This window comes from Lemur catta, chromosome 23 (assembly GCF_020740605.2).
Source record: "Lemur catta isolate mLemCat1 chromosome 23, mLemCat1.pri, whole genome shotgun sequence".
Taxonomy (NCBI): Eukaryota; Metazoa; Chordata; class Mammalia; order Primates; family Lemuridae; genus Lemur; species Lemur catta.
Window position 1 is genome coordinate 11,411,910 of NC_059150.1, and position 24,242 is coordinate 11,436,151.

At 37.5% G+C, this 24,242-nt stretch overlaps 2 protein-coding genes across 10 annotated transcripts in view; one reads left to right on the top strand and one right to left on the bottom strand.

The window, feature by feature from the left end:
* The window catches only part of ANGEL2 (angel homolog 2), a 33,310-nt gene extending 24,313 nt beyond the window's left edge, over nucleotides 1-8,997 (bottom strand). For 5 of the 6 annotated variants that reach the window (XM_045536483.1, XM_045536484.1, XM_045536482.1 and 2 more), the window contains exons 1-3: nucleotides 8,740-8,997; nucleotides 6,291-6,616; nucleotides 199-455 (exon numbers count right to left, since the gene is read on the bottom strand). In XM_045536483.1, the coding sequence (XP_045392439.1) occupies nucleotides 199-455; nucleotides 6,291-6,616; nucleotides 8,740-8,798 (642 nt within the window). In that variant the 5' untranslated portion in view covers nucleotides 8,799-8,997. Of the gene's footprint in view, nucleotides 1-198; nucleotides 456-6,290; nucleotides 6,617-6,860; nucleotides 7,951-8,739 lie in introns of those variants that run through there. The other variant, XM_045536485.1, reaches the window with a different exon arrangement.
* A 2,466-nt stretch (nucleotides 8,998-11,463) lies between these two features.
* Nucleotides 11,464-24,242, top strand: part of RPS6KC1 (ribosomal protein S6 kinase C1) — a 118,184-nt gene continuing 105,405 nt past the window's right edge. For 3 of the 4 annotated variants that reach the window (XM_045536489.1, XM_045536488.1, XM_045536490.1), the window contains exons 1-3: nucleotides 11,484-11,712; nucleotides 16,713-16,748; nucleotides 23,445-23,565. In XM_045536489.1, coding sequence (XP_045392445.1) covers nucleotides 11,608-11,712; nucleotides 16,713-16,748; nucleotides 23,445-23,565 — 262 coding nt within the window. In that variant the 5' untranslated portion in view covers nucleotides 11,484-11,607. Of the gene's footprint in view, nucleotides 11,713-16,712; nucleotides 16,749-23,444; nucleotides 23,566-24,242 lie in introns of all 4 variants that reach the window. The other variant, XM_045536487.1, reaches the window with a different exon arrangement.

Below are 24,242 nucleotides of genomic sequence, written 5' to 3' on the forward strand. Positions count from 1 at the left end.
TTTATACCAATAATCATTAAGAAATGACACTCTGAAAGTCGCAGTATCTTGTTAATGTTCCATCATTATTCTTAAACATCTTCCCTTAAGAACCCCACAAACAAAATGGAGAAAATCATTTACTTCACAAAGGCACAAAAGAAACATTTAACTCAACTTTTTCTCGTGTGAAGAATTTTGATAATATGTTGCACTTACATCTGCATCAAAGTGTTCAATTTCTTTCAGAATATTGGGAAACCTAAAACTCCAGTGTAATACTGGCCGCCGGCAATGTCTATAGAGGTGCGAGTTATCTTCCAATAAATCTTGTGAAAGTATATTATAGGACATCACTGAAAAGTCAAACTTGTTCTCACTGTCTTCACATTTGGGATCAACATTTTTGTCTCCCAGGATCTTCGTTTTTTCCTTATTATGGTTACATATATATTCCCAATTCCGTTTTATCGTGCCTGTTAAAAATATATTGGACAAAATATAAAGAATTAATCAAAACGAGACCATATAGTTTCCTGTATATAAACATTTTCCAGCCTTTTAAAAATTCCCACATGCAATGAATAGAATGTTTTTCCCTAGGAAATGGCAATATAGCACTGAATAACTAGAAGTTGTCATCAAATTGATTACAAAGGCAGTATCATGATATATTGGTGGCCAGGAGGTATAAAGCAGGTTTAAAAGGATCTGGCAAGTCACTGTGGAGGCTGTGAGTATACGCTAATAAAGCTAAGACTATACAGGGGTTGTAATTTTTCACTTCTCTATGATTAAGAAGCGGTTCTGCCACAGATGTGCTTAGCAACTTTAGAACCATAATAATATATTTAATATTTGTATGTCACCGTTGGCTTTTCAATAAGATGATTTCACACTGTATTTTATTCCCTATTAGTAGGATAAGATCATCAAATGATTAACTAAGTTCCAGAAACTATTCTTAGTTCAGAATTCTGGTTTATAAATGAATGAAGGGTATATAATGGCAATAAACAGAAGTAGTATTTAGTGTTTCAAACACTAAAGTGGAACAATGCAAACAAATGAACAAAAATATATTCAATATACACCAAAGCAAAAGTTAAATGTGACATAGCTAGAGAATGCTTGTACATGATGGCTGGTTGATGAACCTAGCATGTAACAACTAGGAATATGTTTTTATTCTGCAAAGACATCATATATTCTCCAAACATGATGAATAGAGGCTGGGCGTGGTGGCTCAAGCCTATAATCCTAGCACTTTGGGAGGCCCAGGCAGGAGGATTACTTGAGGCCAGGAGTTCAAGACCAACCTGAACAACATAGTAAGACCCTATTTCTACAAAAATAAAAATAAAAAATTAGCTAGGCACGGTGGCATGTCAGTTACTTGGGAGGCTGAGGCAGAAGGATCTCTTGAGCCTAAGAGTTTTAGGTTGCAGTGAGCTTTGATGGTGTCACTGCACTCTAGCCCAGGAAACAGAGTGAGACCCTGTCTTAAAAAAGAAAAAAAAAAATGTAAAGAGAATAGAAAAGCATGAGGCTTTTTAATTGTAGACAGTCCTCAACTTAGAAATGACTACCATATGTGTGTGCATATGTGTGTGTTCACTTTTGATCTTATCTGCCTCATCTTACCATTAAAAACGATGCTCCATGAAGAAAAACATGGAACTTTTAGAGAGTCTATGAGCTCAAAAGAAAGAAAACAAGAAATAGGAAGAACATGGGAAAACAGATCAGTAGATAGACTTCCAAATCTGATTAAATTATATGAAAAAAATCTCAGCCCTAGAATATCTCCCTCTATCCTACAAAAAGGTTTTCACTTCACTGAATTCAAATACCTAAAATTCTACCAACTAAAAATTAAATTCAGATTAAAATATTCTATACATTTATGCACAGAGTGAAAAAAGACTAAAAGGAAATACACCAATATTTTTAAGAGTAGTTATTAATACCTTTAAGTGGTAAGATGGAAGATTTTTCTAAATCTTCTACAATAACAATATATTTTTAATCAAAATATCAATATATTATCAAAAGATGCCATTGAAATAATTTTAAAACACCCTTTGATAAATTAGTTTAATCAGATTGCTTTCTTCAAAATCTAAGTAGCTGATACATATTTCAGTATGGGAATAGAAATTTTGACCAGCAGACAGAAGAAGAAGATAATTTTTATGACTAGTGAGGTCTCGGTAGAACAAGGGAGTTGGAGATTTATGGATACCATGAAGGCACTAGAAGAGTAAATAAAAAAAGGTGGAAGGAAACAAAACCAAACTAAACTCTTGAACCATTACAGAATTCTGCCTAGAGCTTGTCTGAGTTCCAGGAAAGGAAAGGAAACGATCCCCTTCCCTACCCTTCACTGAACACGGGGAATCCTACCTGCTATGGCTCAGAACTAAGGCCCACTGCACTAGTTCCACAGAGCTACTTTGAGATTTGTAACACAGTTTCTATGGGGAAAACAGGACTGATCAAGTTTTTAGAACACAATTCATTCATAAATTGGGGATTGTCTATGCTGGTTTTAGCCACAAATCAAAGTCATCTTATGTATACGAGATGGAAAGGGTTCTAGTCATGCAAACAAAATGTAAGCTATTAGCATAAATAGTTAGAACACTATTCTGGTGTTACTGTCATATTAAAATATGAAAGATGAAGGTCTAAAAAACTTACTCATATTTGCTTATAAAATATACACATGTAATAGCATATAAATACATCAAGATTTTTATAGTTCTGGTAATTAAAGGGTTTGTAAACCAATCTTTTTGCAATTCCACTTTCTAAATAACCAAGACCACTGGATTATCTAATTAATACAGTGGCTTTCAAACTTCTATAACTTGTAGAACCCTTTAGCATCACTTTTCATGTCATGGAACACCAATCCATGGCATGTTGGGACTGGGCCTGGGATGATGCCAGGAACGCACATTTTATCCTGACTACATTTGCTTTTAATAAACTTACAGAAATGTGTTCCAATGCTAGGGTTCCATGGAAGACAATTTGAAAACCACTGATAAACTGGATAGTCTTTGGCCTTCACATACTTCACAACATAAATTCACACTAGAAAAACTTATATACCTTCCATATCAGGAGGAACAAGGTGATCACAGCAGAGAAGACAGGTGAATCAAAGAAAGTAAGCAATAGGCCTGATCAAGTTTTTAGGGTGCCTAATTAAAAAGTCATAATTGAGTCACACATATCCTTCAAATACCACTTTAAAGTGACAGGCAAGTTAGCAATGCTGTTCTCTTGACTGAAAAGTATTAGTGAAATATCGGAAGTCACAAATATGGCTTAACGAAGAGCATTTTCCTTATTCACAACACCTAGGAAGAATGGACATATAAAGAGTCAGGTTGCAATCAAGGCGTATCAGTATGTAAATGTAATTCCGCATTCATTGAAGGGAAAACACCACCACAATTTTCTGAGTACCCACTATGAAGCCAACAGTGTGTTAGGCACTTTCACATATAGTATCTCACTTCATCCTCAACAGACTTTCAAAGTAGGCATTATTTTACACTAAAAATCCAAGGAGCAAAGAGGTTAAGTATTCTGTCCAAGTTCACATAGTTAGTGGTGGATCAGAAATGAGAGCAGCTGCTTTTTTGCTGGCATTGAAAAAGAAAGAAAACAAAAAGATGAGAGCAGAGTTGTTCCTAAGATCATGCTTATGTTAGTATGCCACAGCTCCATCTAAGAGCATATCAAATTTAAACGAGGCTAAACAAAAGAGGATTGTGCTGCCCTCATTAACATGAATGAAAAGCAATCTGATATCATATAAGTCATGGATTGTTCTTAGAAACCTAATTTTAATGCCTCTTAATACACCTTCATTCAAACAAATTTCTTGTTTATCTCCATATGCTGTGCTTAAGTACTACACAGATTTTCACTTTTGGGTGCTTAGAATTTCTACTTATACCTATTTGTTTTTGCTAACTAGGTTCTTTATAACTGTGTAACAGTAAGTTACACATTTATTTGTTCTTTTTCTTTTTTTTCCTGAGACAGAGTCTTGCTCTGTTGCCAGAGCTAGAGTGCCGTGGCGTCAGCCTAGCTCACAGCAACCTCAATCTCCTGGGCTCAAGCAATCTTCCTGCCTCAGCCTCCCGGGTAGCTGGGACTACAGGCATGTGCCACCATGCCTGGCTAATTATATATATATGTATATATATATTTTTTAGTTGTCCAGATAATTTCTTTCTATTTTTGTAGTAGAAACGGGGTCTCGCTCTTGCTCAGGCTGGTCTCGAACTCCTGAGCTTAAACGATCCGCCCGCCTCGGCCTCCCAGGATTACAGGCGTGAGCCACTGTGCCTGGCCAGTTACACATTTATTTGAAGATTAGTTTAACAACCCTAACTGAGCTCAGTTGAAGTCTATCACATTTATTTGAATACTAGTTTAACCACCCTAACTGGGCCCAGGTGAAGCCTATCACATTTATTTGAGTATTAGTTTAAACCGCCCCCCCCCCCCCCCCCCCCCCCCGCAACTGGGCCCAGTTGAAGCCTATCACATTTATTTGACTATTAGTTTAACCACTTTAACTGGGCCCAGTTGAAGCCTATCACATTTATTTGAATTAGTTTAACAACTCTAACTGGGCCCAGTTGAAGCCTACCACATTTATTTGAATATTAGTTTAACAACTCTAACTGGGCCCAGGTGAAGCCTACCACATTTATTTGAATATTAGTTTAACAACCCTAACTGGGCCCAGTTGAAGCCTACTACATTTATTTGACTATTAGTTTAACCACCTTAAGTGGGCCCAGGTGAAGCCTATCACATTTATTTGAATATTAGTTTAACAACCCTAACTGGGCCCAGTTGAAGCCTACTACATTTATTTGACTATTAGTTTAACCACCTTAAGTGGGCCCAGTTGAAGCCTATCACATTTATTTGACTTAGTTTAACCACTTTAACTGGGCCCAGTTGAAGCCTATCACATTTATTTGACTTAGTTAAACCACTTTAACTGGGCCCAGTTGAAGCCTATCACATTTGAATTAGTTTAACAACTCTAACTGGGCCCAGTTGAAGCCTACCACATTTATTTGAATATTAGTTTAACAACCCTAACTGGGCCCAGTTGAAGCCTACTACATTTATTTGACTATTAGTTTAACCACCTTAAGTGGGCCCAGGTGAAGCCTATCACATTTATTTGAATATTAGTTTAACCATCTTAACTGGGCCCAGGTGAAGCCTATCACATTTATCTGACTATTAGTTTAACAACCCTAACTGGGCCCAGCTGAAGCCTATAGACCTGCAATTCCCCAACCCCCGAGCCAAGGCCCAGAACCATCTGTGGCCTATTAGGAACCCAGCTGTGCATCACTGCCTGAGCTCCAGCCCCCTACCCCCTAATCTGTGGAAAAACTGTCTTCCATGAAACAAGTCCCTGGTGCCTAAAAGACTGGGGACCACGGCTATAGACTACTTTCTGATAACAAAGGCAGAGAGAAACAGAAGAGCACTAATTTTTCTACTCTAATTTCCAGGTGACACTCACTGAGTATCTTCCTTTGACAAACTCACTCACATGTTAGCTTCCTGCACATTAACAACCACACAGGCTACTTTTAAATATCTTCAGAGAAATGACCTTCACTGAAAATTATAGTTCAATAAAAAAGACAATTCCAAATTCTACTTGGAAACGTCATTTCTACTTTCAGGAGATGGCGGAGGACGAGAGGCTGGGGCAGGACTGGTGGCCAGACCGAGTCTAGTGAATTTACAGTAAAAAGAATACGAGAAAAATAGAAGTAATCAACATTTTTTTAAAAACTGTTTCTCAAAGTTGAATAAGATGTGGTTCCCTTTCTTAAAGATACTTCTGACAGATTTTCAAGATTATATCTATAGACCTCAATTTGAGACATAGATTTAATAAACTAAAATCTTATTCTGTAAGAAAATGTCTTTCATTTATGACTGTTTCTATTAAAGAGTCCTTTTGTCTTATTTACCCTCATCTTTTATGAGAAGGTGACATTCATCAATTTCTAAGAAGTCTAAGGACCTTTATTTCAATAACATTGGATTTGAAAATTATTCTTAAATTAAACTTACTAGACATCATTTAAAAAAGAATTCATTTTTTCCTAACAGAAAACTACTGGCTAAAAATAAAGACCAAACACCTCTAAAACCTGTAGGAGGTTTTAAGGATTAGATATGAAAGCTGCAACTTAGTCTATCACTTATGTCTATTTCTGCACCAAGATAAATGTCACTTTTACCTTGGTGTTTTCTTCGTTTTGATGAAGGCTCATCTCCCTCAGAGTTCATGACGTAACTAGAGAGATGAATCAAAGATGTCTGGCTCAAGCTGTCAGGTCTCCAGTTATAGTACTGAAACTGAGTTTTAGACTCAAACAAACAAGGTGGTCTCCAATTTAGTGAAAAATGCCTACTACTGAAGTATGGATAAGGAGTACGAGAATAATGTCCAGGCCACCTCATACAACTAGAAATATGTCTGTTCCAGCAACACCTCTGCAGATTCTCCCACGGTGTAGTCCAGTCTCTGCCCAGACTCTTCGAGTGATGGGGAAACACGGGGTATCTAAAAGAAATAAATACACTCCTTGAGGCACCACATTTTGTTTGGCTATAGTACACAAAATCTAAATCTATTTCCTCAAGGGAAGATAATGTCTAAGATTAAAAATCTGACTTCTAATCTGTGAAGGGTAAGGGGAAAAGCACTCATGATTTCAATATTCCAATATTCTCTCCCTAAACAACCATGAGTGGTATTCTAAATACATAACACAGAATGCCACCCAGGCTCCCAAAATACCACATACCCCTCAAAAAGTCCACAGTTCAGCTGAGATGAATCAACCACCAAACTGGTATTCAGAGTAGCTTTCTACAACCTAATAAAACTCAGTGGGGAAAGAAAATCCACAGCAAACATAATACTTAAAACAAATATGGAACACACACTGGGCTACAATTAAGCGAAGATTTCCTCCCACTTGGGTTTGAAGTAAAAAACATGTTTCTGACCAGTTTTTTATACCAAGTTTAGATTTTTCCAAATACTGGTATAGCTAAGAAACAAAATCCTATCACAAGTAAACAAAACTTCTTCCTTTGCTAATCAGTGGATGGATATTTCTCCCTTTCTTTTTTAAAGCATACTTCTCCTTGGGGGAAATTAAAGAGGATAGAGATTAATTACTAGGAATGTACCAACACTCCAAACCTAACAGCTTTAATTTAATGTATCATCCAAAATATCTCCAAAATAGTGCTAACATTATTTTTAATAGATATGTTGCTCTCAGGCTCTCAAGAAACACTGCAACTTAAGCATCATCTTGTCTTTACTAAACTATGTTGGCAAAATGTCAGAGGACTTCTTTCCTCCAGAATTCATTCCAAGATAATATCAATAATGTTCACTTCCATCACTAAGAGAATTTTGCTTATATTGCATTTAGCGTTATTTGACTTTTACATGTTATGTTTTTTTCATTTTAACAGCATTTTTATTACGTACTTTTGCAGTTTATGTATTGTCAAATTGTTCCATGAAATCATCAATTGTAAATATTTACAGGCATATGAGGCCTCAATCCTGCTTTATGACAACTCTGAAAGCCATAGGAATTTGGGCACTTGGACCACGCATTTTCTATCTTAATAAGGTACCGTATAGAAATATAAGACTTGTACCACAAAACTCATTCTCTATATTTGTAGTTGTTTGTACAGATATTTTTCCTCTTAAGACGTTAAGCAACTTCAGGGCCAGAGCCTTCTTATGCATTTTAATGCCAGTTTCTTCTCAAGTGCCTAGCACAATGCCTGGGCAAACAGCTGGTACTCAGGAAACATTGCTGAACTATTATCCTCCTCAAGTCCCAGTCCTGTGGGAGCGAAAACCAGATCCCCACCACTTACATAATAATTAATACAGTGCTGTGCTTCCCACGAGTGGTGTGTGACACACCAGTTGGTTTCACAGGGTACAAAATTAAATTATTTGATTGATAATATCCAGGTACTTAAAGTTTCTTAGAAAAAAACATAATCGGCACATTCAACCGAAGATTTTGCAGACACTGCGGAGGGCGACGCCAATGCAGGCAGCACCTACGGAAGTGCTTGTTTAGAAAAGTCAGCTTAAAGAAATGTTACCCAGTAAATGATACAGCTGGAACGAGAAGCTGGCCATAATAGCAAGGGTTGGCATGCGAGTGCCTGAAGTTCGAGAGGCGCTAACACACCACCAACACACAAACCGCTCCCGGCGTGTCTGCCACAACCGCGCCTCCCTCGGGGTCCGGCCGCCGGGACCTGCTGCGGACTGGCCGCCTCCCCGCGCACGGCCGGCCCCGAGCACGGCGGCGCGAAGCCGGGGAGCAGGCCGCGGCTGCCGGGGAGGCCGGGCCGGGGGAGGTGGGCCGGGGCTCCGAGACCACCGGTGCGGGCCGGGAAAGCCCAAGCCCGGCCGGCGGCTGGAGGGCTCCGTGCCAGGGCCCCAGACCTCGCCGGCCGAGCATCCCGCCGGCCAATCGCCGGGTTTACCTATCCCTCAGGGCCTCCGGAGGCTCGTCCCGGATGCACCATCGCTCAGACCCTCTTCCTCCTCCTTCCTCCCCAGCCCGCCCCGCCCCGGGTTAATCTCGGCCGCCCGCCCCTCTCTCCTCCCTCCAGGCACCCAGCCCTACTGACCGGCCTCTTCCCACCACACAGTGGCCGTAGCCCCTCCTCACACAGCGCCAGGCTTCCATCTTTCCTGTCCGCGAACGTCCAATTCCCAGGCTCCGGCCTCCACCTCAAGCTCTACAACTGCCGCGGAGGCCTAAATCACTGAGGAGACCCCATCACTCTTAAGTATTGACTCCTGGCCTGGCTGCAATGCATGCTGGGAGGTGCAGTCTCGCCGCAGGCAGAGTCTCCATCTTGAGCAGTAAACGTTCCTGAATTGCCTTAACCGCGAATTGTTCCCAAGGAGCATGCGCAGGGCATGTGACGCACGAGCAGCCATTTTGGAGTAGGGCAAAACACCCGACCTCTGTCTTAAAGAAACAGAAAGAAATAAATTTACTGGCCAGAGCTGGACTGCTTTATTAAGGCCTATGGGCGAGTGCACTGCGTTAAATGTATGAGAGCTAAGAAGAAATAAATATTAGTTTAGAGTATTTTTATAATGTACATGGGGAGATTCAAAAGGTGGATGCCACTTGAAGTGAAAAAAAAATATATATAGTACTCTTACAGAAACTAACTCAGAAATATCTTAAGAATTCAACCTTACATAATTAAGGTTAATCTGTAGTGAACAGGTGATTTCTGTTTTGAAATAGTTTAATGTTTCTAAGAAATGGGTAGGAAGTGACACTGATTGATACGGTGGCACCATGTCACCATAATTACATACATAGCCAGGAATTGGGACAGTGAGGAAGGTGGTCAATAAAACCTCAGAGACCAAGGTCTCTACTTAAGGAAAACCAATTATTTTGGACAAGTATATAGAGATTCATCTGTTTCCCAGGGGATTGCTTAAGAATCCAGGAGCTGGAATCAACTGGGTTGGGGTGTGAGTAGCCACTATGACAATAGTGTGAGTTCAACCTCACCCAGCAGGACTGATGTTTGAAAGAAAATAGAAGTACTTCAGAGCCCACGTTTCTATGAAATGGAGAGGGCTTGGAAACTCTCTGGAAGTTGTTCTCCCTGCCAAAAACTAAAGTAGGTAAGACTGCCCTCTCTTCTATGGGTACTGCCAAGGCTGACTGCAGAGCAGAGAGGAAGATGAGAGGTACAGTGGAATGAAGGCAGGATATGTCCCCTTCTGAGAAATAAGTCATTAGTGGAGGCACTTTTCAGAGGGAGACAGAGTTACAGAGAACCTCATTAATGGCTATACAACTAGAAACAGAGATGGCTAGAGCTATCAAAATGTCACACTAGATAAATTAATACTCAAAATATGAATTCTGAGCCATAGCAGAGAGACTTAGAATTGTCTGAAAATTGTTTTTCAACTCCCTGAGCAGGAGAGTGGCCATTTCAGTTGTCTGGTCTGCGATGGCCAGACCGGATGAGGAAACAAGTTAGAGCCAGGATTATGACAGAAGAAAAATCCAGAACAGACTGGAACAGAAACATCCTACTTCCACACAGCTAGATAAGGCCTTCATTAGTTTCTAGAGGGCAGGAATCAGAAGTTAATCCCATAACAAGAGCATAGCACTTGGGCTTTGTTAAATTTCAATTTAAAAAATCTTTCCAGGCCAGACACAGGGGTTCACACCTGTAATCCTAGCACTTTGGGAGGCTGAGGCAGGAAGATCACCTGAGGTCAGGAGTTTGAGACCAGCCTGAGCAACATAGCGAGATCTCATTTCTACAAAAAAAAATAGAAACAATTAGCCAAGTGTGGTGGTGAACACCTGTAGTCCCAGTTACGCAGGAGGTTGAGGCAAGAAGATGGCTTGAGCCGAGGAATTTGAGGCTGCAGTGAGCTATGATAATGCTACTGCACTCCAGCTGGGGCAACAGAGCAAGGCCCTCTCTCCAGAAAAAAAAATAAAATAAATAAATAAACAAAAAATAAAAAAAATGGAACTAATCCAGTCTCACCTGAGGAAGATCTCGCCACCGGGAAGTCACCACACCAACGCATTCATGAGAGATCTGCCCCCATCATCCAAACACCTCTCATTAGGCCCCACCTCCCTACTACCACATTGGAGGTCAGATTTCAACATGAGCTTTGGTGTGGACAAACTCAAACCATAGCAGTCCTTATAAAAACAGGATTTGGCAAAATATAGATTGCAAGGCTGAAAAATAAGGTTGGAAATCCAATCTGAAGTATCTTTCAACTCCCACACATGTTCTTATACTTCACTCTCAACCACCAAATTCTGGAGAGTGTTTCCATACAACCTACCAACTCTCTCAATAAAAATATCCCAGGTTGTCATGGTGACATAATGTTTTTTTTCCCCTGCAGAACTTCGTAGTCTGGTGCAGTAGTTTCCTAATTCTTTATGGTTGTGGAAACTTTCCTTTCTTTTTTGGGACTCATTTTTGGTTTCTCACTTTTCCAGCGTAATCTTATATTTGGAATTGATAAAGTGGTAGCACATTATAGATTTAATTTGGAGCAGGGAGGATTTAATTAACAGTTTTAACAATCATCCATACATCAGCCTATAAAGCTGATGAAGTCCTGCATGAGTATATGTTCCGCAGGGGTCCTTGATTAAAACATCATAGCACTCAGCCCTTGCTAGATTTCTAATTTCTTCCTCTAACGTGTGTAGACTAAATTAAAAACTCCTGATGCCCAGGCTTTTTAAAAAGTAGTAGGGCCTGGGCGTGGAGTCTTCCCACCTCCCTGGGATGCGGGACGGCATGACCCGGAAGCTTCTCTGCCGACCCGGAAGCAGAGCTGAGCGGCGGAGGCGCCGCCGTGGAGCCGCCGCCCCCTCGCCGCTTAGCAGCTGCGTGGGGAACCTGGACCGCGGCGGCGCGGAGTTGCCCCGATGATCCCCGGCGGGCTGCTGCGGCAGAGGCGACGGGAGAATGACCTCTTCCCGGGAGCGGGGTGCCGACCTGGCCCGATTCTATACTGTCACCGAGCCCCAGCGACACCCGAGGGGCTACACAGTGTATAAAGTCACCGCCAGGGTGAGTGCCGGTGTCGGGCGTGGGTAGGAGTCTGTTTGGGGACCTGAAGGTCTGGGGTGGAGACTCTGGTGTGGCAGTCCCTGACCCTGGGTCGGAGCCGAGAGTAGAACCGGGTGCACCTAGTGTCTGGACACGCGTCTGGGGTAGGGACTTCAGGAAGGCTGGGGTAGTGGCTGTGTGTGGAGTGCCCAGGGCTCCACTGGAGTAGGTCGCGGTAGAGTCCCCATTCTGGGGTGGGGCAGTGGTTGATGGTTTAAAATTGATGAGTCAGTCCCCAACCCATTTGGACTTTCTCTTCTGAGTTCCAAATTTGCAGAAGTGGTATTGCTTGCGCCAGAGGGTAATGCAGACTTAAAAATGTTAATTTATGTATTATTTGGCTTATGTAATAGAAGATATTTCTTCTCTTGACCTTTTATTCAGCATTAGGTTTGCTCTAGGAGGAAGGTAGATCTTTGGGAAAGATGCCATTATTAGGCCACCAACCTAGAAGCTCTGAATCTGGGCTGTGTCTTTGCCTCTTGAGTTTTTTATGGTTTTCATTAGGAGACATGAGAAAAATCTGCCGAAGATGTCTTGTGTGAATTGCCTTGAGGGCACATTTAAAAGTTGGGAGACTCCTTTACATCAACTAACTGACCCAATTTTTAGTACCCACCTTGTTTATGTTTCATTGCTGTTGGCTTGAGTCTTAAAGAGTCTGCATCTCCCTTCTGGGAAATTAAGAATAATAAAAATCAAATAAGTCTATATGTAATGGATGTGTGTATGCTAGGCATTTTGTACACATTACCCAATTTAATTCTCATTTTAATGATGAGAAAACACATTCAAGAAAGTTTAGTAACTTGCCCAACTTAACATTGCAAGGTGGTAACAGATCTGGCATATGAAACCAGTTCTGCCTAACTCCAGGTTATATAAAATGTTAAGAATTAGCCTTTATTTTAAAAGAAGAGAGGTATAGATTAAGTCGTAATAGTATAGTATACGTTTGGAGGATGTAGTAATCACATGTGATTGAGAGCTCAGGAAGTGGACCTTGAGAAGACCTTAAAGGTAAAGTAGATTTAGATCAGTGTTTGGCGCATGAGAGTGGCACGTGGTGAATGGAAATGGCGCACAGCTGAGACAAATGTAAGAAGGTAGGATGGATGAGCAAGTTTGTTTAAAAGTACGAGAAGAACAGGCCTGGTTATTGCAGATTGCTGTATTGAGAATAGGGGGAGGTTTGCTGCTGCCTGTTTGCAAGTAAGGTTGTTAAATAGGTGGAGTGTTAGTTTCAGGTTGTGTAAGAAATTTTGTGATATTAAGGGGCCCTTATTATGCCACTCTTGAAACCTTTCTATTCATTGGACCCTTCAAATATCAAGGCTTAGTTTCCTAACAAATTAGTTTATGGAATCAAACAATTTTCCGCATATGTAATATTCTCCTCACAGCACCCTATTTATCCCTTACTTTAACACAAAAATGATATCATATTAATCTGCTTACTTGTGTATGTCTCTTAGTAGGTATAGAGCAGGTCTCCATCATTGGTATTTGTTTGCTCTTACGCCAACTGATAAGGCAGTAGGTGGCCCGCAGTGCCTAAAAAACATCGTTGAATGCTTTCTTCTCGATTGTAGGCAGCACACCCAATAAATGTTTAGTTCCAGACACTAAATACTATGAGGGATAAAAGGCTGAATAAAGGATGGACCTTCTTTTCAAGGATTCTCATAGTAGAAGAGAGTTTACTGTCCTTAAAGAAGTGTAGTGTAAGACAGAAAATGTTAAGTGCCCTAAGACCATAACTACAGAAAAGAGCTGTAGGAATTCAGAAGACATCACTTCTAGCTGAAGGGATCAGGGAATACGTACTAATTGAGATAGTTGGTGAAAGAGGGGAAGAATCCAGAAGAGGAGAGGACGTCAAAGGTAGTATGTGTGCTACATATTGCTGTGGTTATTTGAACTTGAATATTGCTTACACTGCCTTTTTTCTCCCTATGAATAATGTTTCTGTCTTCATTTATTGCTTATGTTACAGATTTTTGTCTTAAACATTTAAGGTTTGAGGGTCAACATGGAGATTTACTTTTAAAATAACTATCCTTATAAAACAAGTAAAGTAGTTATTTTTTGAGAGTTATGGAGAAAAATATCTTTTCTCAGGAGAATTAACCAGGTAAGTAGTACTCCCCTGAGAGAACATAATGAGATAAAAGTTAGGAATGTCTTCTGTATGTTTCCTACTACTGATTTAACTCTAGCTTCAAGAAACAATTTCTATATTTTTGATTCTTGGAGGGTTATTTCCGTAGGAGTAAAATTAGAATTATTGAAAGTACTAACGTTAAATTTTGGATAGCAAAAGAGCTTTTTCATCTTCTTAAATCTCCTTTGTGCTTTTTTTTTTTTTTTTTTTTGCAGTTCTCTGGAACCTGGCTGGCAAGCTTAGATAATTTTGTGGCCAGTTACACAGTTACAAGTGTGCTAACAGATTCCTTAGTCAAATTCTGTGTTGCTTCTTAAGATTGCTTTTTTAGAAATGGGGTCTCCCTGTGTTGCCCAGGCTGGATTTATACTTCTGGGCTCAAGGGATCCTGCCACCTCAGCCTCCTGAGTAGTTGAGACTGCAGGTGCACATCATGCCCTGCTGCTGCTTCGTTTTTATCTAGAATAAGTACCTATATTCAGAATTGGAAATTTTTTGTAAATGTCCTTTGATTCTTTAGTTGAAGGAGACATAGGTATAAAAGAACCATCAGCAGTGTTTTTGGTTGTTTCGCCATGCTTAGTTTACAAAATTCTCATATTGTAATGTAGATTTCTCAGCAACATAAAACGAATGGTAATTCTTGCCAGTATTCTTTCCTTGAGTATGAAATGCAGAAAGGTATGCTTTTATTCTTAAAAGATAGTGGTGCCTTATGACTTTATTTTGTTTACATTGAGGCATAATTTACATACAGTAAAATTCACCAGGCTAGTCGCAGTGGCTCCTGCCTGTAATCCTAGTACCCTGGGAGGTCCAGGTGGAAGGATTGTTTGAGGTCAGGAGTTCGAGACCAGCCTGAGCAACAGTGAGACCCCATCTCTACTAAGAATAGAAAAAAAAAAAATTAGCTGGGCATGGTGGTGTGCACTTGTAGTCCCAGCTATTTGGGGAGGCTGAGGCAGGAGGACTGCATGAGCCCAGGAGTTCAGGAGTTTGAGGTTGCTGTGAGCTAGGGTGACACCACTCTATTCTAGCCTGGGCAGCAGAGCAGGACTCTGTCTCAAAAAAAAAACTCTGCTAGCTTCAGACTAGATAGATGACTTTGGGAAATACTATATATCTTCCTTTCAGAGATTTACTAGATATATTAACGTATTAAAGGCTTAGGAATTCTGCCATAAATAACATTTCTTTCTTTAACAAAGGTAAACTGAGCTGATCATTAAGCCCTTCCTTTGAGAGCACTGATTTTAAAGAATACTATTAATACCACATGGTTTGTGAAGCACTGCTTTAGGGTAATAATTTTCAATATGACATGGCGATAAAATTCTCGATAGCTGGAGGCTTTTCAGGGTACACATATCCTTAAGCTGGGTACCATGGTGTATGACTACAGTTCCAGCTACTGGAGAGGCTGAGGTGGGGTGATCGCTTGAACTCAGAAGTTTGAGTCCAGCCTCGGCAACATAGATATACCTTGTCTCTATGGAATAATAAAATAAATAAATGTTAAAGATATTTACTGAGGCAGTGGTAATGCTTCTAGTGGAAGTTATGAACTTTAAATCAAAGGAATCATTGCTTTAGATTCCAACTTTTGTGGAATTTATTGGTTGAATTTTATGATAAACTATTGATATTGACCTAGAAAAAAATCCCTAAGCGCTAGCAATCTGTATCAGAGTGAATTTACAGTATTTTTGTTTTAGAGCTGTTATTTGTTGAGATAATTGTAACATACTTTTAAAAGTTATAAAAAAAATCTGGATCTGAGGGCTCAATTTTATTAATTTTCAGTATGATCATCTTCCCTCAGATTTCTGATTGATATTCTTATTTGTCATCAACTTTTCAGTCACTCTCAAGAGAATTACACATAAAAAGTTGTTAATGGATGTTTGGACTAAACTCACATTATCCTTATTTTGTATTTTTAGTTTCTATTTCAGAAGGTACAATCTTAAAATATTTAAATGAGATTATACATATAGGAATACTGAATCCCTTATAGTGTGGTGCCATGTGGTTGAACTTGGTAATATATTTGGGAAGTGATTGTATGTTTATAACATAGTGGCATAGGAATCAGACCCAATGTATTCTCCATTGTACTCCAGTACTTGGCAGCAGAGTAGGCACTAGTATTTGTTGAGTGAATACATGAAACAAATAAAAACCTAATGATGACTGGGTTTTATGGAAATAAGTAAACTTAATTATTGCTGAAAATACAACACAGAAATAGAGGGAAGCAGTATAATGCAGTGGAAAGAGCACTAGACCAAGAGTCAGAAAATCCAGGTTCTAATTCTAAATCTGAAGGTGAATAAGTAGTGTGACTTTAGATAAAGTCTTTGGATCACCTTGTTTTCTTGTCTGTAAAGGGGGAAGTCATAATAACCATTCCTGCCTAACTCGCAGTTTGTTGTGGGAATAAAATGAATCATTAATATAAAATGCTTTGCAAATGTAAATGTACAAAATCAATTTTTTTCCTCCATGCCTTGTAGAGTGCCTTGAACAGTATTAGACAGCACAGGTATAGATTCTCTCTTAATGATAAAATGCAGGCTAAAAAATAGAGTCTAAGACTGATTCTTGGAGTGTTCACAGAGGGTTGAGGGGTAAAAGGAAGAGAGGCAAAAGCACAAAAGAGGAAAAAGGAGAATCAGGAAAATGTATCCCTTTGCTTTCCAGACATGATTTTCCAATATTGTTGGAAGTAATTAAACAAATGTGAAATCTTAAATTTTGATAATGATTAGAGATTTCTGTGTATGTTTTGTTTTAGGTTGTTTCACGAAGAAATCCAGAGGATGTCCAGGAGGTAACATGTTTATATGAAAATTTTATTTTGTATATCTGATAAGCATTTAGTTAAATGCTTTATTGAGGAAACTGCCTGAATTATTTATTTGCATGTCTTTGTATTTGTATGTTTACGTGGAAATTGCTTTCAGCTCACAGAACAGCAGCTGGAGTGCCTTTTTCAGATCTACTAAAATAGGTATTATAGTGGGTGTTAAGTTATATAAACAAGAATTTGAGGAATTATAGTATTGTTTAGTAAGTGATAATTGTTCTAGTAACTAGTACTCATAAGACTTAAATATTAGTTAAGGGCCTCTATTTACCTACTTAAAAATCACGATGCCTGTGTAATAAAAAGTATTTGTAAATAGTATTAAAGATTATAATAATAAATTATGGGTCTTTACCTACTTTCACTTTTATGTGAATTGACATGTTGACATCTTGGAAAACTGATTTAGGTATAGATGTTCTTTTTAACTTTTTAGTTCAGTAGTTCTTTTGCAGACTCTTCTTGGCATTTTTTTCCTTTTTTTTTCTTTCCTTCTTTGAAAAATACCAGCCTGTTAACGTTTTTGTTTAAAATTGCGGAATTATCTGTTTTTATTTTCTCTGTGCTTGTTGTGTATCTTTAGGAATCCTTACTGAGGAGCTTACTTCTTTTAATATTTCTTGATTCAGTTTCATTTTGTACCCCGCTCATTTTCAGTAAGATCAGGAGGACATATATTGGGGATTTTTTTCCTCACTAAAGTATTTAAAACAGATGCTGTAAATTCACAGTCCTGATTCTGAAAGTATTCCCCCACCCCAGTTGAATATGAATGTCATTGGGTGTGGGGTATGTACTTTCTATTTAGCCACAGGTCCCACTGCTGATCATACCTGGCTTGATTCATACATTTAAGCTGATTGTTTGGTACTGATTGATTTGAGTGTGTGACCTCAGGTTTAGATAATACTTAAATTTTATACATTATCATTTCTTGCTGTGTCTGATCTGGTATTTGTTTTTATCTTATGAGTATTAATAAAAAGTTCAGTAAAAGACATACTTTAAAATGATTTTATACTCGATGGGTTTTTAAGACCTCTCTCCCACCACCCCCCGACCCCAGTAGTCAGGAAGAATATTGTAATATTGTTATTTTGGAAGGAAAGATTATATATGCTGCCAAAAGTAATTTGCATTATTGATCAATTAAATTACTGTACTTTCTCTACTTAAGTGTCAATTGATTAGTATGAGCTATTCTTTAGAATTCTACTAATTGTGTTGAATTAATAGTCAATACCAGGCTATTTTGCTTTTGAAAGTTACAAATCTGTTAAAAGTTGAAAATGGGTTGCGTTTCCTTTGAATGTGTTGTCTGATTGCTGTGCTGTAGTTTGTAGCTTGATGTTCCCATTTTCCAGGGAGAATCCTGAACCAACCTATCCATGAACATACTTTCTGCCATTTCCTTAATCCTTTTTTGGGGAAAACTCTTTTATAATAACAACTGTTGGTGAACCATTCATCAGAAAACTCTTGTAAGTGTCTTTTAGTTAGACAATTGCATGGTCCTTTGTTAGAAATGGTATAATTAAAAAAATCATCTATCTAGTTGGCATCTTAAAATAATAGAATAACCTTGAAATTATAGCAGTACTTTTTTTAGTTTGCCACTTACTTCATTTCAACATTGGAATTCTTGTTTAGGAGAGGAATTTGCCACTTAGTTTTCCTTTCCTTTCTTTTCACTTTCTCTCCCTATTAACTTATTCTTGTAGTTAACTGGTTTAGAGTATAGTCAGGCTTCACAAGGGCTATTGAGGACTAGATGTGCTGTTAGTTGAACCAAATATAGGGCTAATAATATGCTGTCCTAATAAAACTGGGAAAATTTTGTTTGATTTTTCATATATATGAAAAAAACATATGAAATATGAAAAAATATATATATTGGCACATGCCACCAGATGTCAGTGTTTTCTTCCTAAAAATGCTAAAAAGAATACTCACCTGGAGTAAGTTATTTAAAATTATCTAGAGTAGCTTTTTTTTTTTAATATTTAAAAAATTTCCTCTGAATTTTTATTAAGAAGAGCATGGATGAATCTGCAGGGGACAGCAACAGTTAATCTGTGGCCTCTCATTTAGTAGATTCTGTAGAACATGAGCACCCTGCAGAAGAGTGAAGAAAGACATGGTATTGCCGCCCCTCCCGCCTTTAAAAAAAAGTGACCTAAAGCTGTTCCTCTATAGATAGGATATTTCACTGGTGAAATTTGTGAAGTAGAAGAACTGAAATAGTATGATAGTGATGTTGGTTGTAAGAAAAGATAATCCAGCAATTATATTTTACTCTCTCCATATAGAGAGTAAAAAAGGACAAAGTTAATTCAGTTGTGTGATTTTGTAAAATATAGGTATCTAAAACTTTTTGGTATTAAGTGTAATTATCTACAAAGGAAACATTTTTTATATGTAAAAAATATTTAATGGTATATTTTTTAATGAAAATTAAGCTTTTATTACATTTGTAGTCTCTATGTGATTGTCACTGGATTAATATTTTATTGAGAAATTTTCTTTGGAGTGACTTTAATGAATAAAAAATTTATGCAGGTTTGGCTTAATAAAGAAATAGGTGTTAACTATTTTTTCCAATATGAAGTATTGAACACTTACTATAGAAAGTAATTTTTGCTTGTGTCTTTGAGGACTTTGTGTAGCCCAAATACAAACATGAGTATTTGCTGTTATAGTTGAAGTGTACTTTTGTTCACTTTTGCATTTTGAAGATTTCTGGAAACTTCAAAGCTTAAAAGGAGTAAGAATAAAAGGAAGCAGTGGATGTACATTTTGTGGTACTCTTAGGTATTTTGATTCTGTAGCTCTAATGTTGAGAATAGGGAATATATGAGTGAATAAGTTAGGGAATGGGGAAGAAACAGATTCTTACCTTGGGATTCTAAGCAGAGTACTGCTTTATATACCATGATATTTTAATCATAATTGTTAAATTTTGCCTCTTACGTTACTCTTGAATTATTTAAAAATGAGGCTGGGCATGGTGGGTCACTTGGGAGGCTGAGGCAGGAGGATCACTTGAGCCCAGGAATTTGAGGCTACAGTGAGCTATGATTGGTCCACTGCACTCCAGCCTGGGCAACAGAGCGACATCTTATCTCTAATAAATAAAACAAAAATGACCTAAATGAGTTTAAAAATTTTATCTGCAAATTTATTTCCTTGAGCTATGATCTTTTGAATAGCTCTCATGGTTTTAACCTTATGTAATGTCCAGTTCATAATGGCATTTATCTTATAAAAGATATTACTTTAAGCTCACCACGCATTTCCCTCTTAATCCTTTGGCAATGTAGGACCACCATAATTTGATATATTCTTAAAATATAAAAATGACATTTTTTTCTCATGACAGAATTATGTTCATGTATCAAAATTAGAAACTACAGAGAAGCAAAAAATATAAAAATTAAAATCACCTGTAACCTCACTATCCTGAGACCGTTTACATTTCAGGTTTTGGCCTGACTGCATCAGTGAGTTCCTCTTGTTCTTTTATTGGAACTATTGTTTCTATGCTATTAGGTTGTGTCTCATTCACGTCTATTTTAAAATAAAATCTCTTCTTCCATCTCAGTGACCCATCTCGCTGCATAAACTTCTCAAACACTCTGTACTTAGTTTTCTCTTCCTTACTTCTCCCTGGTCCTTCAGGTGTTAAGGTTTCCCATTCTGTTGTTAGGTTCCTCATCTCCTTAGAAATGCTGAAAAACCTTTTCTGAGTGATTACCACCTATCTGCCGATGACTCTCAAATTAATAAATCTTGCTTAGTTCTTGCTATTAAACTTCAAACCTCTCTATGTTATTGAACACTTCTAATTAGATGGCTCATAAGCACCAGAATATGCCAAAAATTGAACTTCTGTCTTACCTCAAAACCGCTGCTGCTTCCTCAGTCCTCACTGCAGGGAATAGCCCACAATTTAGCCAGTTGCAAAAGCCAAAATTCTAATTTTTCCAGTGGGAAAGTATTGAATATTTATTATAGAAAATAACTTTTGCTGAAGTGACATCTCACAATATGGGAGAAAATATTTACAAACTGCCCATCTGAAAAGGTATTAATAACTAGGATATATATGGAGCTCCAACAACTCAATAGGAAAAAATTAAATCAATTAAAAAATGGGAAAAGGATCTGAATAGACATTTTTTTAAAAGAAGACATACAAATGGCAATGGGTATATGAAAAATGCTCAACATCATTAATCATCAGAGAAATGCAAATCAAAACTATAATGAGATATCATCTCACCTCAGTTAAAATGACTTTTAACATAAAGACAGGCAATAATAAATGCTGGCGAGAATGTGGAAAAAGGGGAATCCTCCTACATTGCTGGTGGAAGTGTAAATTAGTGCCACCACTATGGAGGACAGTATGGAGGTTCCTCAAAAAACTAACAGTGGAACTACCATAAGACTCAGCAATTCCATTGCTGGATATATATACAAAGGAAGCACGTTCAGTATATTGAAAAGATATCTGCACTCCCATGTTTATTGCAGCGCTATTCACATTAGCCAAGATTTGGAGTTAACCTAAGTGTCCATCAATAGATGAATGGATAAAGAAATTGTCATGCCAATACACAATGGAGTATTATTCAGCCACAAAAAAGAATGAAGTCCTGCAGCAACATGGATGGAACTGGAGAACATCCTGTTAAGTGAAATAGGCCAAGTACAGAAAGACAAATCTTGTGTGTTCTCATTCATATGTGGGAGCTAAATATTAAAAACAATTGATCTTATGGAGGCAGAGAGTGGAATGATGGTTACCAGAGGCTGGGAAGGGTAGTGGGGGATAGAGGGCATAAAGTGGGGATGGTTAATATGTGTAAAAAAAATAGATAATTAGATAGAATGAACAATGTTTGATAGCACAACAAAGGACTGTAGTCAACAGTGAGTTAGGGTATACTTTAAAATACCTCAAGGAGTGGAATTGGAATGTTACTAATACAAAGAAATGCTAAATGCGTGAGGTGATGGATACCGCAGTTACCCTGATTTAATTCACGTGGTATGCCTGTATCAAACTATCATGTGTACCCTATAAAGATATACAACCATTATGTACCCATAATAAGTTAAAAAAAAAAAGAAAAAAGAAAAATACTTTTGCATTTGGCATCTCTCTCTCCTTTTAGAAACTTCACCCCCAGCAACCCCTGTTTACTTTTTGTTTGATCATTCTAATGACTACCTCCCTTCAGGACTCTTACCCAAGATGATACTTTCTGTCAGGCCTTCTCAGATATCTGAGGCGATTTAGGGCGCTCCTTTCATAACACTCTTGGATTGTCCCTCTCAACATTTATCAAGCTGTCTTACGATGTATTTGTGTTGGCTTATTCTTCCTAGACTGTGAACTTTTTGAAGGCAGGGACTGTTTCTCATTTCTTCATCCTTTGTGACCGTACGATACCCAGCACCAAACAGGGGCATGAAAATATTTGTTTTGGTGACTATTTTTGTTTTGGAGTAAATGAATAAAAGGGAAGCATCAGGAAGAAGCAGTTTTTAAAAATTAATTGATGTTATAGTCTGCTTAGTTTCTTAGGATTATAATTATATGAAAAACAAAAAGCTTACTAATCAAAGTAGAATTTTTTTCGTAGTGTGACAGAGTTTGGCAAAGAATTTCATTTTGCAAGTCTCTTAAATCATACTTGGTTACCTGCCAGGTAATGAGCTAATATTTTTTAGCATCATAGTCTGTTGTACATGAAAAAAACTTCAGAGTTTGTTAGAGTTGAGGTGATTAGGATTTTCACAAGTAAAGATCCCAGTGTGCCAAGTAATAGAATTGAAAACTCAGTTTTATTCTATCTTGTGGAGACTGAGGGGCTGAAACAGTGATATCAAGGCCACATGTCACATCTTTTTTCTATACAAAGTGGTTTTTCCTAACTTAATCTGAGTAAGATTAAACAATAATTTAGACTAATGAAGGTAAACTCACTTTACATGTTGTCTAATCTAGATGATTGTTATTTTGGTTTTTGAAGTATACTAGGTTTAATGATACTCTGATCAGGATTCACCTTGTCCCGAGAAATCTTATTACTAGTTTAAATTGAGATTTATGAAAAAAGATTTATGAAATATAAAAGTTCATGTTAATTTCTTGCTACCCAGCCATTTTTTCAGTGTAACTCAGTTTATTTTTTAGGCAAATACTGAGTGTGTCCTTTTGTTTAAAAATTGCCCAAATTAATTATTTTATGTTTATAAACATATTTTCTTTTGGAGACAGAATATATGTTTTGACATCTAGCTAATTTCTAGGCCAATAGTAATTGGTTTTAGAAGAGATTAAGTGACATTTTATATAATATAGATCTTTTTTGTGCCAGGTTGACTATTTTTCTGGTGTAAATAAAACCATACTTACTTAAAATGAAATTTAAAAGCCAAAACAGAGCAGTTTGAGGAAGAATTGCTGCTTTATGTTTTTAAAGCAAATGTTATTTGTTAATTTTAGACAGTTAACCATATTGGTTAGGACATCGTTTGCCTTTGCATGACAATTTTGAACACTTTAATAAAAATATTATTTGTTGTTCAGATATCTGAACCTAAATGGTTTTGCTGTGAGATACACATTTAATATTTTTCTCTCTTTAGATAATTGTATGGAAGAGATACAGTGATTTTAAGAAACTGCACAAAGAACTATGGCAAATTCACAAAAACTTATTCCGACATTCAGAATTATTTCCTCCCTTTGCTAAAGGAATAGTGTTTGGTAAGTGATTATTTTAAAATTGGAATTTAAAAAAAGTGATGATTAGCTAATTATGTGTATATGCTGAACCCTGACATTATTTCACTATTAAGTCAGAAGGTCTTTTTCTTATTAAGATAATTCATGTCAGTCAGCAAGCACTCAAAATTGTTTTTTCATGTTCTTGGTATAATTTCGTTTATTCAGAATACATTTTACTCTTCCTTTCCATGAAACAACAACAGCTTCCATTACAACCAAACAAAAAAACCTGTAGAAACACAGGAAAAGACAATGTTTAATTCTAGTTCTGAAATTCTTTTTTTTTTTTTTTTAAATAAGTCTCTATTTTGTGTCTTTTTATGACACCTTTCTCAGAATATGCATTGTTGTGGTTTGAGGCACCTTGTCCTAATATGGATGTTTTGGAATGGTACTCTGGGTATATTATTGATTGAGTTACAACCGTTAGATTTCTAATGTTTCTGAGACCAGTCAAGTGAAAAAATACGTTTGATGGAATTTTTTTTACTTTTTATTTTTGCTTTTGATAGGATTTTATATATTTGATCTAGAAAAGGTGGGAAATATGGAAAAACAAGCAAAAAATAATGACAGTGACAACAACAATAACCAAAAAACACTCAGGGGATAAACACGGTTACATGATTGATACTAAGGTGGTCCTACCAGTCGTT